The 17,557-nt window shown below is 52.3% G+C and overlaps 1 protein-coding gene across 1 annotated transcript in view; it reads left to right on the top strand.

Moving 5' to 3' along the window:
- SSUH2 (ssu-2 homolog) overlaps nucleotides 1-16,024 on the top strand; it is a 28,985-nt gene extending 12,961 nt beyond the window's left edge. The window contains exons 4-12 of the mRNA XM_075553396.1: nucleotides 1,509-1,638; nucleotides 4,038-4,098; nucleotides 5,351-5,475; nucleotides 6,477-6,539; nucleotides 8,316-8,401; nucleotides 10,349-10,441; nucleotides 10,918-11,023; nucleotides 12,754-12,861; nucleotides 15,878-16,024. Of these exons, the coding sequence (XP_075409511.1) occupies nucleotides 1,509-1,638; nucleotides 4,038-4,098; nucleotides 5,351-5,475; nucleotides 6,477-6,539; nucleotides 8,316-8,401; nucleotides 10,349-10,441; nucleotides 10,918-11,023; nucleotides 12,754-12,861; nucleotides 15,878-16,024 (919 nt within the window). The remainder of the gene's footprint in view (nucleotides 1-1,508; nucleotides 1,639-4,037; nucleotides 4,099-5,350; nucleotides 5,476-6,476; nucleotides 6,540-8,315; nucleotides 8,402-10,348; nucleotides 10,442-10,917; nucleotides 11,024-12,753; nucleotides 12,862-15,877) is intronic.
- The last annotated feature ends 1,533 nt before the right edge of the window (nucleotides 16,025-17,557 follow it).

Here is a 17,557-nt window from a genome sequence, read left to right as displayed (position 1 = left end):
TCTTTTCTTGTTGTACATGAGGGCCTCTGTGAGTTGGAACCCACTCATAGCATGTAACAAATGGATACCTTTGTGCTACAGTTCAGAGTGGGGGCGTGTCAATAGTCTGCAGCACATAGACTGCCTGGCTCTTTACAGAAAAAGCTCATCAATCATGGTCTAGTCCCTGGCTAGACCTGGATTGTTTTGTGAGGACTTGGGGGAGAGCCCAGGCTTTCCCTGCTGGCTTTGTGCAGAAAGAAGGTGGCGCCAGCCCCTCCCCTGGGACAGCTCCCAGCGGGGGCAGCCTTGCCCTGTTCTGGAGCTTCCAGAGCTCCAGGCGTAGCTGCTGTGAGTGGCATTTCCCTTTGTCTTCCCTGCTGCCTCACCTGGTCTGAGAGTCCAGCCCAAAGTAACAGCACATGCTCTCTGCCTGATGGGGCACCTCAGTGCTGGGCCGGCAGGGCATGAGCAGGGGTGAACTCTGCCAGATACTCTCTCAGCTTGTCCTGGGGATGACTCTGACCATGCAGGGAAGGAGCACCAGATAGCCCTGGATACTCTCTCAGCTTGTCCTGGGGATGACTATGACCATGCAAAGAAGGGGCAGGAGGAAAGGGTTCCTTTCAATAATGCTTCTGGGAGCAGGGAGAGCATTGCTGAGGAAGCAGCCTAGAAGCTGCGTGCCAACAACGAGGGCTTTTTTCTAGAAGGATAGTGAAGGCACCCAGGGGGTCAAAAGGGGCCCTGTGTCCCCTTCCCTTCTTGCTATATTCATTCCATGAATGCCCACAAGGCATCTCTCTGTGCACAGCTGGTGGTGCTGCTGGGGCTGAGTCTCATGTGAATGGACAGCCCAGTCGTGCCATGTCTTCCCCAATCAAAGTCTGGTTTCTGAGGGCAGGAGCCTAGTAGAGCCCCACCCAGCCACACACCAGACACCTGTGTGACACCCTCTCTGGAGCTCAGTTTTCCTCCTCTGCTAAATGGCACAAGTCAGCTCTAAGTCTTGCTCTTTTTATTTTGAGTTCTGAGATTCTTGCAGGTCTTCTCTGGGGCTCCAACCTTCAGTTCAGTGGGTTTTTTATTCTCTCAAAATACCTGTCACACGATGACCCTGGTCACACTGTCCCCTTGGCTAGATGTACCCTGAGTGTGTTGCCAATTATTTGGGCCCTAGTTGGAGTCCCCAGAAGTACCCACAGTCAACATGCTTGGCTATGAACCCGAAGGTTGGTGTCTACCCAAAGGTGCCTCAGAAGAAAGGCCTGGTGATCTACTTCTAGAAAAACCAGCCTTGAACCCTTGGTGGAGCACCGTTAGAGTCTGCACAGATGAAGTCACTGTGAGGTGCAGTGAACTTGACAGCAGCTGAGTTTCTGTGTGCGTGTCCTTGTGTCTAATTAATGATGTGTCAGGGGCCTTGCCTTCTCTCGACCTCACTTTCCCATCTGCACAATGAGGGGACTAGCCTGGATGAGCCTGAAAACCCTTTCTGGAAGTCCTGCTTTTCCACTTGGTCTCCACAGATTCCCCATGGTGACCGAAGAGGTGGCCCGAGAAGCCCTCCTCAGCTTTGTGAACTCCAAATGCTGCTACCCCAGTGCAGCGGCCGGCGACCTCATCATCCAGGAGCTGATGCAGCAGACGCTCTGCCGGGTACATGGCCTGGCCTGGCCTGGGCACTGAACGAGGGGCTGTGGGCCTGGGAAGGATCAGGCTTGGGGGCTGAGGGAGTGGTCTTGTGTGATGCCAGGGACTAGGAGTAGTGGATGTGAGTGTGTGCATGGTGCTGATGTTTACATCCTTTTGTACTTGGTGTGGATTGGTGAGCAATAGTACAATAATAACAATTATTATCAATTATCCATTGAGAAGCTCAAGTGAGCTGGACAACAGGGGCAGTATATTTGCTACTATTTGCTGCTGTTAGGTGCCAGGAAGGAGTTCCGACCTACAGTGACCCTGTGCAGCCCATAGTGACCTTGTGTGCCACAGAACGGTCCCACACCATCCTCACAAGTGTTGTGCTTGAACCCGTTCTTGCAGCCATGGTGTCAGTCCATCTCATTGAGGACCTTCCTCTCTTTGGATGGCCCTCTACTCTTTCAAGCGGGAGCCCTGGTGGTACAGTAGCTACCCCTTGGGCTGCGATCTGCATGGTCAGCAGTTTGAAACCACCAGCAGTTCCCACGGACAAAGACTGGGCTTTCTACTTCCGTAAACAGTTACAGTCTGGGAAATCCAAAGGGGTCGCCCTGACTCGCTTGCAGTGACTTCACTCTACCAAGCAGGGCGTCCTTTCAGACAGTCCACTTCTGAGGAATTAGCTCTGGAAGCCCTTATGTGACCTTGAAGTCTTATCAAATTCTTTTAACTGCCTTGTGGTTGGGCTCAGCCCCTGACATAAGGAGACCCCTGAACCGTGGAAGAAAATGCTGCTGGGGACTGCTTCATGCCCATGTTCAATTACAGCTCAGCTGCTTGTGATCCATATGTTTGTCACTGGCCGACTGTCAGAACTAGATCCCTAGGACTTTCTTCCTAATCTCAGTCTACAGCACCACGGAAATCTGTTCGGCCTCATAGTAACACACAAGCCTCCCTTGAAGGATGGATGGTGTGCACATGGAGTGCACTGGTTACAATCAAACCTGGGTCTCCCTTATGGAAGGCCAGAATTCTGTCATGGAGCCAGCATGGCTATGATTGTCATCCTTTCTAAAGGAGGGATTGGCCGTGTTATATTACGTGTCCCAGAATATGAAGCTAGACACTGTGGCTGGGACTTAAGTACTGGGGTGTAGCTCTGAAGCCCAGACCCTTAAGCACAAGACTAAACTTCTTTCCCAGGGATTAACTTTCAAAGATGGAGCCCCTGTCTTCCCTGGTCCACCCTCCTGCCTCTCTTTCCCCGAGTTCACAGTTCCTTCTGCCTCCCTGAGCCACTTCTGGACCAGGAAATTCTTCACCCAGGACGGAAGTCCAATATTGGGTGCCCAGACTCACACCAATCCTTCCATGGCTTTCTGCCAGGGACAGAGCAGGAGGGCAGCTTTGAGGTGCCACCTGGCCAGTGACATGTTGATGTCCCATCAGCACCCACCAGATCCCCAAACCACTTTATTATGAGCTAAGCCAGATATCATAGCATTCTATAGTTCAACCACATCAAGCAGTCTTGTCCAATTGCTACCACAATTTGTTTCAAATCATCCCCCTCCTACCATCGTGATCAAATCATATCCATCTCTTGAATAGTAGTGGAGTAGGAATCTGCAGAGAGAGAGACCACCATCTAGCTGCGTGGCCTCAGGCAAGCCCGCTGACCTTTCTAAGCCAGAGTTTCCTCACATATAAAAGGAGGAACCAAATCACCCTCTTTACCTTGTGCTGTGGTAGCGTACATTACACAAACAGGTGGCTTCAAAGAACAGAGATTTGTTTTGTCACCATTCTGGAGGCTAGAAGCCCAAACTGCGGGCTTGACTCTGTTGGTTCCTTGTTGTTAACCCCAAGGGTTCCTTGACTTGTGGGCAATTCTCATGGGCAAATACTTTCTGTGTGTGGAGATCTCTGTGTCTAATCTGCTCTGCTTATAACTCAGAACTGATTAGCTTGAGAACCCACCCTATTGGGATATGAACTAATGAACATTAAAACCCTAGAGGGGTTAGGATTTGAAAATAGTACTTGAGGGGGCACATTTTAATCCACAACACAAAGTGGTGCCTGAAGTACCTTTCCATTCTGGGACTCCGCTGATGAGGATCGGCATGGAGGGCATCTGTGCCAGGCAGAGCAATTCCTCCAGATCTGAGCCATGGATTCCCACGGCCTCTGCCAGTCAAGGGGAACGTGCTGTGTGTCCAGAAGCAGGGCATTGGAATCCCTTCAGCTGGGTGCCTCTGGGAGGGGGCAGGGTTCCTGATGGTGAGCGATCCCTGCTGTCCGTTGTGTGTGGTACGCATGACCTCATGGCTATGGGGCCCGGTGCTGGACTCCCTGTCTTCCCAACGGGCACTCATATGAAAGAACGCGCTGTTTTCCTTTTGTAGTATCGGCTGGAGACCTTCAGCGAGTCCAGGATAAGCGAGTGGACGTTTGAACCCTTTACTAGTAAGTCAGCTGTTTAATTTGGGGCCAAGATGGGGGTAGCCGGGGGAAAATTCCAAAGTTTGGCTCAGCCTCAAATAAGACGCTTTTCTTCCCAGAGCCCCAGGTTCCCCACACTGCACAGTGAGTGTAAGCTTTTCTCTCAGAGGCTTTTCTGGTGCAGAGCTTAGCAAGTATTTCCTGCCCGGGTACGGGTTCACAGGTCATAACAATGTCTACTGTTTGCCTTTGGTCACAGACTGGAGCTACCATACGACGCCAGGTCACAGAGGCAGCATGTCTGCTCAGCCTCTCCCTGCCTTCCGTGCTCTCTGGCCTTTCAGCTCAACCCCAGGCAGATTTTTCCCTAGAGACTTCCTGGTCTCCATGCCTGGAAAGCTCAATGTGCTGTCTGCTGGGCTGCCCAGGTTCATCCTTTCAGACGTATGGGTTACCTCTTCTATAAAAACATCCAAGTCTTCTTCTCCTACCATCCCTCGCCTGGGAAGCCCCCTGTATTCTCAGAGCCCTTTACCAGTCCTTGCTGTCAGCGTGCATCATGCCCCATGGCACTGCACTGGGATGCTCTCTTCTGTCTGCCTTCTCAAGCAGAGGAGGAGAAAGAAAGAGGAGGAAGACGACAAGGTTGGGGATGAGGATCGTTCTTGTTCATTGGTCCCTCTCTTTGTGGCAGCCCTGTGCAAAGCGTTTTAGATGAACGATGCTATGTAATTCATGACTGCCTTGTAGAGCAGCCCTTGGATGGCACAGCCAGTTAAGCACTGAGTTCTTAATTGAAGTGTTAGAGGTTTGAATCCACTCAGAGGTGCCTCAGAAGAAAGGTCTGGCGATTTTCTCACCAAGGATCACAGACATTGAAAACCGTGGAGGACAGTTCTGCTCTGAAACACACGGAGTCACCGTGAGCTGGAGTTAGCTTGAAGGCCATTGTTCTGTGCGTGTGTATGTGCTTGCTTGATCAACTCCCATGGCCGCCATCATCTCCATCACAGAATAGAAAGTACTGAAGGTCAAATGACTTGCTCTGAGCCACATAGGTAGGAAATTGGAGAGCCAATGGTCAAGGCCACCTTTTTCCAACCCCAAAGCTCGGGTACTTGCTTACCCACAGACTCTACCAAGAACCTTGGCCATCCCTGCCCAGAGATCTGGCATCTAGCCCTGTCCCTGCCTCCCCAAGAGAAGGCTTGGTGCTATTTGTTGGACTTTTCCCTGGCACCCTTCACGTTCTGACCACAGTCTCTTCCTGCATCAGACCACTCAGTCGATGGACCACAACGAGGGGCCTCTCCCAGGCTTTGGGACATCAAGGTAAAGGTACCGCCTATGTTTCAGGAAGACACCAAGAAGTTCCAGGTCCCTCATTCATCATTGGTTAAGGTAACCTGATGATTTCATCGACCATTTGGAATATCTGTCCTTCTTGCTGAGCTTGTTTTCAAAGTAATGAATGTTTTCTCGTATGTTTCCTTTCAAATGGTGGACACTCACATTCCTAACCCATTTGTCTGTCTATCTATCTATCTATCTATCTATCTATCTATCTATCTATCTATCTATCTATCTATCTATCTATCTATCTATCTTCTATCTATCCATCCATCCATCCATCCATCCATCCATCCATCCATCCATCCATCCAGTTAGCTAGCTAGCTAGCTAGTAGTTATCTAAACACACACACACACACACAATATATATATATATATTAGCAAATAGCTGAGATGCTGCTGAAATAAAGTTAGAACATTAATGAGATTTTTTTTTTAACTCACCAAAGTCAGTAGGGAGAAGAATTTGAGTTCTATCCTGCTTTACAGAACAACATTCATGCGCCTACTGAGGGAAACCACAACTAAGCTATTTGATATTATTCTGTCATCTAATTACCTGTCTTATTTTTGTCTCAAAACTTGATTCAAGCATGTAATTTCACTCTGTGGGTTTCCAGGGAATAATAAATAAGCTGAAAGGGATTCTGAGAGGCCACAGAAAACATTCCGTTTCCCTCTTGAGGGTGAAAATGTTTTGATTAAGGGACTCATTGTGAACAGCCAGCTCCTTGCCTTTGACAAAAACGCTGTCCATTTTGATGGCTATTATCCTGAAGCCCGTTGAGTTCCTGAGCGGGCAATGAAGTCCGCGTTATGATTTGGCCTGAAGAGACCCTGCAAGGCATGGGTATGGAGTGCGTCTTCCCTGCTAAGCACCGTTGTAGACTGGGCTGTGAGGAGCTGGGCGCACCCCCTTGGCAGCAATCCCAACCAATGGGAGTGACCATTCTTTGCCTGGGGCGCCTCGTGAGGGTGGGAGGGGATGTCCAGAACTGTCCAGGTGTGCATCTTGGGGAGACTTCGTCAGAGCAGCTTGTTGATTTTCAGGAATGCCACAAGTGCCATGGGCATGGTCGATACAAGTGCAGTGGCTGCCATGGGGCCGGCATGGTGAGTCGCCTGTGGGCTTTTGGTGAGTGAGTGGTGGTGCGGGGTTTGGGGGGAGGGTTGTGGGTGCAGAGGGAGACCTGGCTGGGGTTTGGAGCCCCTCTCATGAGCAGAGAACCTTAGGCTGTCATTCTCCCTTTCTGGGCCTCCGTTTTCTCATCTGTAAAATGGGAATGTTGGATCTTGCGGTCTCAAATGAACTTTTCATTTTGGGGGGTTATGTTTTCAATTCTCTCCTTTTCTCATCTCTCTACAAACATTCAATGAGCCCCCTGCTGACTCTGAAAGAGGATTGAGACCTGGGCTCTGTACGCTAGGAACTCTCATGGGTGGGGGAGATGGACAAGATTCCTAAGATCACAATAGGTAGGTTCCTTCTGGAGGCTCTGAGGTAGAATGGCTCATGCCTCTCTCAGCTTCTACAATCTGCAAGAAGGAGTTTGCAATGGCAAGGTTAGCAGTTCAAGCCCACCAGCCACTCCTCAGGAGAAAAACAGGGCTTTCTACTCCCATAAACCATTGTCGTCTTGGAAACACACAGGAGACAGCTCTACTCTGTCCTATAGGGTTGCTATGAGTTAGTATTGATGCGATGGCAGTGAGCCTGGCTCTTTCAGCTTCGGATGGTCCCCGTGTTCCATTGTTTGGCATCCTTTCCCACTAATTTCTGCCTCTGCCTTCATATGGCCTCCCCTGTGTGTCTCTGCATCCTTTCCCCTTCTTACAGCCAGTTTGCCAGTCACCAAACACTTGGTTCCAGCTCCCGGGAACTGCCGGAGCTGGACTGTGTTTGTTTGGGTTTTAAGTGGCGGGCTGGGTGCCCGTCATCTCCATGCATCTTTCGGTTAGCAGTTGGGTAGATTAACTCTTTGTATCATCCAGGGTCCCCTTTTGTACAAAGACACCACCACCGTATAGCACGATTTCATCTCAACTAATTACACTTGCAAAGTCCCTCTTTCCAAATACGGCTATATTTGGGGGTTCTGGTGATGGTTACTCTTGGGCTGATACTACCCGTCTCAGCAGTCAGGATGCTCTTGTGCCACACCCTGCTTTTCCGATGTCTTCAGGGCCCATGGCCATCCCAAGGAGGAAGACTGAGCAAGCAAGCATGTTCTTAGCTCCCCCGCTGGAGGCTGATCCTGTGGAACAGACTGTCCATTTGCTGCTCATGTGTCTTCCTGAATCCTTATGTTTGCTGGGCTACCCGGCCCCACTGATGGCCCTCCCTTCTGCTCCCCCCGCCCCCCGACTCCTCTCTGCGGTCTGCTGGGCCTGGCTTCTCTAGGTCCCCCTCCAGGGTCCTCACTCTGCCACCGCTGCCCTTGTGGTCTCCCAGACCCCTCCCACATCCTCTCTTCTGTGCCCTCTCTACCTCCTCGCCCTCCTCTCTCAGCCTTCTCCCACGGTGTCTCCAGAATCCAACCAAGCTAGCTATAGTACCATGGCTCATACCAAAGTGGGCCCCACCTGAGGGCAATTCCCAAGCAGGCGCTCCCTCTATCCTGTCCTAGTTCCTACTCATCTTGGGGGTGGGGGGAGGGCAGACAAGGGCCAGGAGAGGGTGACGTTCCAGCAGACAAGGCACTGAGAGTGTGGAACCACAGGAAGTCACAACTGGAGGGACCCCAAAATGCCACTGAGCCCAGCCTTCCCAATGTGTAGAAGAAGGGACTGAGGCCAGGGAGAAGTGTCTAAGAGCTCTGGGCAGGGGGTGTGGTCCTGGGTCCCCTGCTTCCCTGGAGTCCTGGGCCTGAGGCTGCGGTGTGTCTGTAGGTGAGGTGCTCATCCTGCAGTGGGGCCAAGCGCAAAGCCAAGCAGCCACGGAGGTGCCAGGTGTGCTCGGGCTCCGGCAGGAAGAGGTAGGATGGGCCGTCCCAGTGTGGAGGGGGAGGCGCTCCTGTCCTCGCTCGCTTGTTCTCATTCATCTGCTTGTCTGCATGGCAAGCTGGGCTTGATCTTCCTGGTGCTGCTGTGCCCCAGAGCATTGTGCATACACAACACAAAACAACAACAACAACAACACACACACACACACACACACACACACACACCCTCATCTAGGTGCCATCAAGTCTATTCCACTTCCCGGTGACTCCATGTTTGCAGAGGACTATTCCACCCGGCTGTTCATGCCGTGTCCTTTTGCACGGAGATTGCCCGGCTTGTCTCTCTCCAGGTGAGCAGCTGAGCATTTAACCAGCTGTTCTGTTCAGGGGCTCTGTTCATAGGAGTTTCTCTCTGCAGGGCACAGAGCTCATTGACAGACAGGCCTGGCATTTCTGCACAAAACGGCACCTCTGAGGACACAGGGCAGTGTAGGAAGCAGGGCAGAAGCGATAAGGTGAGGCACCATTTCCCTGCAGTCCTGAGGGGGACGCACATGCCATAGACCAGCAGAAAGGGAGATTCTCAGCTCTGTGAGAATCAGATTCTGGGAAGACTCTTATTCAAACTCGCAGCAGGACTTATGATGGAGAAGCCATCCCGGGGCATGATTTGAATGATCAGGCTTTGCCAAGAGGTTTTGCAAAGGATGTGGGCTTGGCAGTTTGTAAACAATGCCTTTCTGTACTTAAACATCTTTAAAGGGACTCAGGTAACCCTAAAGAGTGACAAATATTCAAAGTCACAGTCAAGACGTCGAATGATGTACTGCGTTGGGCCGTATGTTGCACAAGACCTCTTTGAGGTGTTAAAGAACAACCCTGCCACCGTGAGGACATTACAGGGTGCAGCTGCACTAAGCTGTGCACTTTGAATCACCTCGTGTGCATGCGCGAGTTGGCCTTGTGAGAGGAAGACTAAAGCAGAATGGATGCCTTGGACTGACGGAGCTAGTGGAGAATATCAAAACACCAGGGACAGCCCAAAGAACAAGCAAACCTGTCCTAGAAGGGAGTACAGCCAGAATGCTCCTTAGAAGCAAGGCCGGAGAGACGGTCTTGTGTATTTTGGACCTTGTCCGGAGAGGTCAGTCCCTGGAGCAGGGCATCCTGCTTTTAGGAATAACAATTGTGAGAAAGGGGCAGGACAGGGGGATGTTTTGTTCTGTTGTGCATGGGGTTGCTGTAAGTCAGAACTGACCCCATGGCATGCAGCAATACCAACGTGATCCTGTTGGCTCATTGAAGCCCATGCCAGCCTTTTAACAAGCCAGGTGGCAAAGCTCTGATTGAACCTTTCATCTATGGTTAGGGAAGAGAGTCTTTGGTTTGGAATGTGAGCTGGGATTTTTTTTCTTCCCATTCACAAGTGAGAGAAGCTAATTCAGAATGCTACCAAAAAAAAAAAAAAGGTACATTTATAGATTCATGAAACTGAAAAGTCCAGTGGACTATTTCAGGGTTGACTTCAGGTTCAGCTGGATCCAGGTGCTTAAACAATGTCATTGGAAACAACATCCTTTCATTCCACTTTCCTGTGTGTTGGCTTCATTTTCAGGCAGGCTCTGTCCTTGTGGGGACCAGAGGGTCCCAGCGGCAGCTCCAGGCTTAATAATCCTAGTCAACAAAGATGGACTGGGTTGATCGTTCGGAGAAGTGCTGGGTCTGGGTCTTGGGTCATGTGTCCATCACTGCATCCATGATGGAGGCCAAGGAGATGGGATGAGCTGGTCGCCCAAGCACGCTGTCTGTGGGAGGGGTGGGGGCAATCAGGAGGGTGGCTCCCATAGGGAAACAGGGGCACTACCCCAAGCAGGAAGACTGGCAGGTGCATTGGCCTGTGGAAGGGAGTGGGGGTGGGGACTAGGGAAGCCACGTGACCATGTGGTTGTGTCCGAGCTGGCCCCACTGTGTGGCTCCCAGGTGCAGCACGTGCTCTGGCAGAGGGAACAAGACCTGCGCCACCTGCAAGGGGGCGAAGAGGCTGCTGCATTTTGCCCAGCTGATCATCATGTGGTACGTGGTCCCGGGTGTGGCTGCACTGGGCTCCCCAGAGAAGCTCTCCTGGGCCAGGGCAGTGCAGGACCCACTGGGAGAAGGGACTTAAAGCAGCCCAGAGCAGGGAGAGCCCTGGGCGGGGGTAGAAGCCTTCAGGAAGAGGCAGCTGGGAAGGTGTGACACAGATGCCCTGCCGAGCAGGCAGGGTGAACTTTACATCCAGACAGCTTCTCTTTCCAGTGCAGCCGCCATTCAGCAAGAGAGCCACCCCACCTGGGCAAGGGAGCATTCTTTTTCCTTGATTCCCAGGTCAGTGGAAACGCCTAGGTGCCCAGCACTTTGCTCGGCATGCTTTGGCCAGAGTTGAGGTAATTGCCTTTGCCCGTTCCCCATCTTACAGACGAGGATGCTGGGCCTGTTCCGTGTTGCACCACCGACCACTCATGCCCCCAGAGCTGATCTGCTGGATTCTCAACCTTCCCCTCTGCTTCCAGGAAGAACCGGCTGTTTGAGTTTGTGGCTGGACACCAGCTGAACTGCCCAAGGGAGCTGCTTGCTAAGGCCAAAGGAGAAAACCTGTTCAAGGATGAAGACGTGGTGGTGAGGGGGCTTCCTGGATGAGGTCGGGGACGCTGGTATCTCCTGTGTAGCCATGTCTCCCGAATTTCTGTGGGGCACAGACTGGGGCAAAAGGAGGCTACTGGGGCCCACAAAGTGGCCAGTCTTCTCTCTGAAGTTTCCCACAGGATAGTTAGTCCTCACGGCACCCTAGTCTCCTTCCCCCTTTCCCTTCCCGCTTCCTTCCTTCTTCCCCTTCATTCCATGTATATGGAAGCCTTCCTATTTGCCAGGCTCTACTCAAGGCCTAGGGGATCCCGCTGACCTTGAGCGCTGTGAAGGCAGCAACGTTGTTCTAGAAGGGGGAGAAGAGAACACACCGTTGACCGCAAGATCAGGTGCTGACAAAGATGCTTGAGAATGCTGAAGCCAAGGAAGGGGCCAGGGAGGGATGGGGCAGGGGTTTTGCTGTCCGTCAAGCCAGATGGCATTGGGCCAGCACTTGAAGGCAGGGTGTCTGCATGGGCGGAGTGAGCCCTGTCGATGCGGGAATGAGGTCTTTCCAGCAGAGGGCACTGCCCTGCAGGGCCTACAGGTGGGAGCTGATGCTGGACCTGAGCAGGGGGAGTGCAGAGAAGGGAACTGAGATGCGGGAGGTACGCAGCCAGATCAGGCCTTTTGTAGGCAACTCAGTTGACTTGCAGTTGACCCTGGCTTGTGGCAACCCAGTGAACGTGAGGACTTCCCATGGCTGATCTCTTGGGAGTCGATTGCCAGGTCTTTCTCACAAGGCACCTCTGGGTGAGCTAGACCCTCCTAACATTGGGTGAGCAGTCTTTCACTGTTTGTACTGGCCAGGGACTCCTAGGCGAGCCAATCCTGGTCTGGTGCCAATCCCTGGAAGGAGGGCACCCCCTCCCCTTGGTGCCTACAGCAGTACTGGGCACTTGGCCAACCGCAGTGGGGGAGCAGAGAGGAAAGGTTCCAATGCCCCTTCCAGGGAGGGAGGGACAGATGAGGAACCTCAGGCGAGGGCTGTACTTCATTGTAATACATAGTAGGCTTTCAAGCTTGGTGGAATGGGGTTGGGGTGTATGGGGACTGGCTAGATGCCCCTGTATTTGGACACCCTATAGGTTTATTGTACCAGGAGCCCTGGTGGCATCGTGGTTATGCATTGAGCGGCCAGCCACAAGGTCAGCAGTTCAAAGTTCCCAGCCACTCTCTGGGATAAAGCAGAGGCTTTCTACTTCCATAAAGAAACAGTCTCAGAAACCCACAAGGGCAGTTCTACCCTGTCCTATGGGGTCACTCTAAGTCGGAATTGAATGGATGAGAGTGTTTGGATTTGGGGGTTTGGGTTTATTGAGGATTCGTTTTAAAGCACAGTTCACCAGGTTGCCCGAATGAGAAATACCCCTGCAGGTCTTCTCCCCTGGCCACGCACAGCTGGTCAAACCCCGTGGACAGGGCTCCGGCTTGTTCCCTGTTGGGCCTTTCCTTTGGCAGGATGCCGGGCACACAGTGGACACAAGCACACAGTGGGAGTACAGGAGGGTTTTCTTGACAAACTAATGGGCTGGAGGTGAAGGAATCTTCATCTGTATCCCAAACTCGGTGCTCTGGCTGGAACGTGGATGTGAGGCCAGAGGCCAGGTGGGACGGAAGTCAGCCCTGGAGGCCCCCAGGGATCCAGGTTGACACTGGGGGTTATGAGATAGCTCAGGGCTGTGTGTGCTGCGCATTTCCTGGGGACACTTCTCTCACCACAGGTGTACCCCATCACTGATTTCCCCCTGCGGGAGATCTCAGCGGCCTCACAGAGAGGCATCATGGAGCACAGCGCTACAGTGGCCTCCCACGCCCGAATTCTGCAGCAGGTGAGCAGGAGAGGAGAGTGGGCGGGCCTGGGCCCCCGGCAAGGTACCCTGGCTCTGACTTCACTCTGGGGCTATGGGCTGGGGACATCTATCTTCTGGGATCAGGCCTGGGCCTGTGGGAGGCTGAGGGCTCCAGGGCAGTGCCCATGGGAACGTATAAAGGAGGAAGCAGGATGAACATGCTGCTGTTCTAGAAAGGCCCCAGAGAAGCAGAGACGCAGAGTGTCTCAGGTTGGAACACAGGGAGTCACAGGGTGTGATCCAAGGCCAGGGAGACTCGGGAAAAAGACAGTAATGGAGGCAGAATGTCGTGGTGGGGTCGTGGGCCCAGGAAGAGGTTTAGAAAGGGTCTCTCTTGAGAGCCTAGGCTCGCAGGCAGGGCTGGAACCAGGGGTCTTGGTGCTCAGGGGTTTGCGCTCTCCAAACGCTTGGCCTCCGGGGAAAGCTGGACTTGCCAAGGCCGCTGCGCCCTCGCGGTCACTAGATGGCGCCGGCACCCCACCGCTCTTGCTGGCTGCCCTCTGCGCTCCGCTCAGGCTGCTGCTGGGGCCGGGCTCCAGAGGTTGGGGTTTGGCGGGGACCCCTTCTCAGAGCTCAGTGCACAGCCTGGACTCAGACTCCAGTTTGGCCCGGGGTTCCCTCCTCTCAGGTGGTTGTGTAAAGAAGGGGCTATTTACTTCCAGGGTCTGGTGCTCAGTCTTTCAGCTTCTTTGGGTCCCCTATGCAAATGAGCATTTGGTTCAGGGTATGGAAAGCTGCGTTTAATTTAGCTTTAATGTTGATGTATCATGGCTATCTCGGAGCCTTACAAATCATGGCATGTTGGCATTGCAAATTCAAACGCATGGCGCACGGTGGTGGACAGCGCCTCCTCCACGGGGGCAGCCTCTTTTGCAGCCTCTCAAAAACACCTGCTGGAGACCACAGGTCCTTTGAAGCCAAGTGTTCACAGGAAGACGCCCAACGTTGCAATATGGGCAGCAACACCAACACACGTTCTGGTGGGGGCCCCACTGAGAAACTCTGATCTTGTAGCTCTGGTAGATTTTGGCGGCTCAGAGAGGGAGATTAAATTTCCCAAGGTTACATAGCTTCTCAGTGGAGGAAACGAGAAATAGAACCCACGCTTCCTGACTCGAAGGTCAGTAAGGGCATTTGAAGGACACCAGTGACTCTTTGATGGCCAGTACAGCTTGCAGGAGCATCCCGGGCCAGGCGTGCTTGGGAGGCGCAAACAGTTCAGCATGTGGCAACTTACCAGAAGGCTCCTTGGAAGAGCCTTGCAATTCATCTTAGAAAATAAAAGGCCATGAAGACCCCACAGTGCACAGATCTACCCTCCCTGACCAGGGTCCCCTTGATGCCGCTGTTTGGTTACCATGGCTGCAGGAGTCCTTGGTGGTGCAAATGTTAAGGTTGGAGATCTGACCTTACCAGAGGCACCGCTCAGCTTCCCAGTCAGTAGAATGGAGGCCTGATTCTGAGCGAGGAGTGAAAGTAACTGGGATGGCCCAGTTCTGGACCCCTCTCTGCTGCACCCTTTCCTCTGGGCTGAGTGAGGCCTTGGCCTCAAGAGGATGGCTCCTCTCCTGGAAGACAGATGTCTGCATGTGCAGAGGGTCTGGCGTGGCCGAAAGACCCCTCTCCCTCTGTTTGGGATCCCCAGATCTAAGTGCAGAAGGATGTAGGGCTCTGGCCCCACCTACAGTAAACCCAACTCAACCTACTGCTGCCCTGGGTGCCTGTGTGCTAGGGAGCAAACTGCTTCCCAGAGTTGCCTTCGTTGTATGATTTGCTTTGACTCTTTCATTCCTGCTGCGTGGGTTCGAATAGCCAACTGGAGGTTAGGAGTGATGCTGTGATATCCCCTTTGTCTCCTCCCCGCCCCCCCAGGGACAGGGGAGCTATAGACTAGCTGCTCAGAGGGGAGCCCAGAGCAATGGAAGGCTTTAGGACCATTGTCAGAAAGGAGGTGGGGAGGGAGTCCCCTGCCTCATTCAGGGGGCATTTAGGAAGAGGAGGTGGAGCTTGGATTAGATGATCTTCCAAACCTGAACTATTAAAATGTCTTGATGTCTTAGTGTGGGTTGTTAAGTGCTTGGCTGCTAAATGAGAGGTTGGCAGTTTGAAACCACCTGTCACTTCCAGGTTGATCTGCTCCTGTGAGGATGACGGAACATAGAGGAAATTCTGTGGGGCCGGTCTCCCCTCAGGTGCGATGGGTCTGAGTAGGAGCTGGTTCATAGCAATGTCTAATATAAAATTTGTGTGGGGACAGATAGATAGATAGTCAGATTTACTTTAATGGATTAGCTCAGTTAACGGTAAGGGTACTCACAGCTCCAAGATCCGTGGGTTGGCTGCATGTCTGAGATGTTTGAAGGCTTACATCCTAAAATCCATAGGTAGGCTGAGAAGAACGGGGGCCCAGGTGTCCCATTGATAAGAGAAGGGAGGTATTGCACAGAGCCTTTCCTCGGAGAAGGGTTGATGCAAGCCTTGTTATGTGGGCGGGGAAACAGCCTGCAGCAGCCCATCAGCATGTGAAATGACCTTACAGTGGATTGAAAGCATGACAATCCACCCCTCTCCTGTCCTTATGCATGCCCAGCCATGAACACATTTAAAAAAATTAAAATTTTTATTTATTTTTTAACATGAACATATTTTAAGTGACTTTATCCCTCCCCTGACTTAAACCTGGGTGCTTCTGGAAGATGTCCCCCTGGTGGGCAGCTCTCTGTACATCTGCACACCTCCAGGACACCCGTGCCTTTCTCGGTGATGCCTAACCTCACTGGTGGCTAGACAGGAGCCATTTCTGGCCAGAGCCTAGGGTGTGTGGACAGTATAATACTGGAAGATGCATCTAGGAAGACAGGTCATAGTCCAATTGGGCAGGGTCCTGAATGCCAGCTCCCAAGCATGAGCCCATGGGCAGCAGGGAGCTACTGAAGGTTCTTGAGCAGGTGGGTGGCTGGCACAGAGCACTGAAGTTGGCCATTTGTTTTCTCAGCGGCAGACCATTGAGCTGATCCCACTGACGGAAGTTCATTACTGGTACCAAGGAAAGACTGGTGTCTACTACCTGTATGGAACCGACCACCAGGTGCATGTGGTGGACTACCCCGAGCGATACTGCTGTGGCTGCGCCCTCATCTGACCATGGCTGCAGATGGCCCCACGGCCCGCCCCTCACATTCAGTAGAGGGGCCGGCGGAGGCCTGTGATGTCACTCCTCTTTAGTTGCACTGGCCAATTCTTTTACTGCCCTGGGATAGGCTTCCGGAGAAGCCTGCTTCTGGTCTTCCGGATGGGGCCCCTCCCAACCGTATTGACAACCTACAGAAATCCAGCTATGTGTAATCCTTTAAGACAAGCGAGAGAACTCAGGGAACTCATGGGGACTTTGCCTCCGAGCTTCCTCCTGGATGGAATGTGGGTTTTGTTCTGGGCCATGCTCCCTGCCACACTCCATTCTGAGGACCCTTTTCTCGAGTGGCCCTCTTGCCACGCTGAGCATCAGAGGCGCACGTCAATCGCCTGCCCCTGCCCGCACACCTGGTAGCTTTTAAGGCATGCCCGTTCTGTGGATTAGGAGTTTGGTCAGGATTCAGCACAGTGGTTCATCTCTGCTCCATGGCATCTAGGGACTCACCTGGGAGACTCAGTGCCAGGGGGACTGGGTGTTGGTGGCTCTCAGCTAAAGCACCGCTATGCTGCCTCTCTGCGCTGCGTCAACTTCCTTACATCATGGCGGCTCTAAGAGTGAGCATCTCTTGTCTATACCCCTCATAGAAGAAGCAGACATCTGTTCCAAACTGGAGAACAAACCAGCTCTAGTGAACGGCTGGAGACTCCAAATGCTAAGCTCTGATGTGAGGAACATTGTGGAGTGATTTAGAATATATGCATTTATTTCAAATCACATAACCATCTTAGAACCTATCTATCAAGCCAGTCATGATCTTGATGTGCTCCACAGCTGTGCTGTGAGGCTGGAGCTAGAGGGGAGAGACCCTGCCTAAACTTTGGCATGAAGCAGATCTGCTGATTTCCACTCCGTCCACCAGAGGGCAACATGTGCATGCACATGAATCCTGAGCAGTTGTGTTTTTGCTTTTCCCTGTGTCAAAGGAACTGTGTCAGGTGTGAGACCCTCAAGCTTATGAGGGTCTCTTGTTCTCAGCAGCCCCAGAGCCATCAGCCTCCCTGCAGGACCTAGAACTTCAGGAAAACAGAATGACTTATTTTCCCTCAGACATGCTTTTATTTTTTTAATTAACATACCTTTAAAAGCGTTTGTCCTTCTTTCATGTGAACATCAGTTTCCCCAACCTGAAAACCAGAAGAGCCAAATGGTGCCAGGCTATTCCTACTGACAGCTCTGAAAAGAATCACATTAGAAGGTTCTGGAGACGATGACAAACGTGGAGTGGAACTCAAAATCATGCAAGAGACCAGGCTTCCTGGTTGGATGGAGACTGGTAGAGATCCTAGGACTATGGCCCTTAGCCATGTGTCAGTCTATAAATGAACTTATCCCCGGGCTGGAATAATGGGCTATCTTAGATCCAAAGGCAGGCATTTCAACAAGGACAAGGATCAGAGGGTTAGGAAAGACCGAGGAGTGGGGGCAGGAGACACGGGAGGAAGTGGGCTGTGATGCTTTGCAGTCAGTCCGATGAAACAATGT

This window comes from Tenrec ecaudatus, chromosome 6 (genome assembly GCF_050624435.1).
Source record: "Tenrec ecaudatus isolate mTenEca1 chromosome 6, mTenEca1.hap1, whole genome shotgun sequence".
Taxonomy (NCBI): Eukaryota; Metazoa; Chordata; class Mammalia; order Afrosoricida; family Tenrecidae; genus Tenrec; species Tenrec ecaudatus.
The sequence above is the reverse complement of the archived record's forward strand: the minus strand, read 5'-3'. Positions and strand labels throughout refer to the sequence as shown.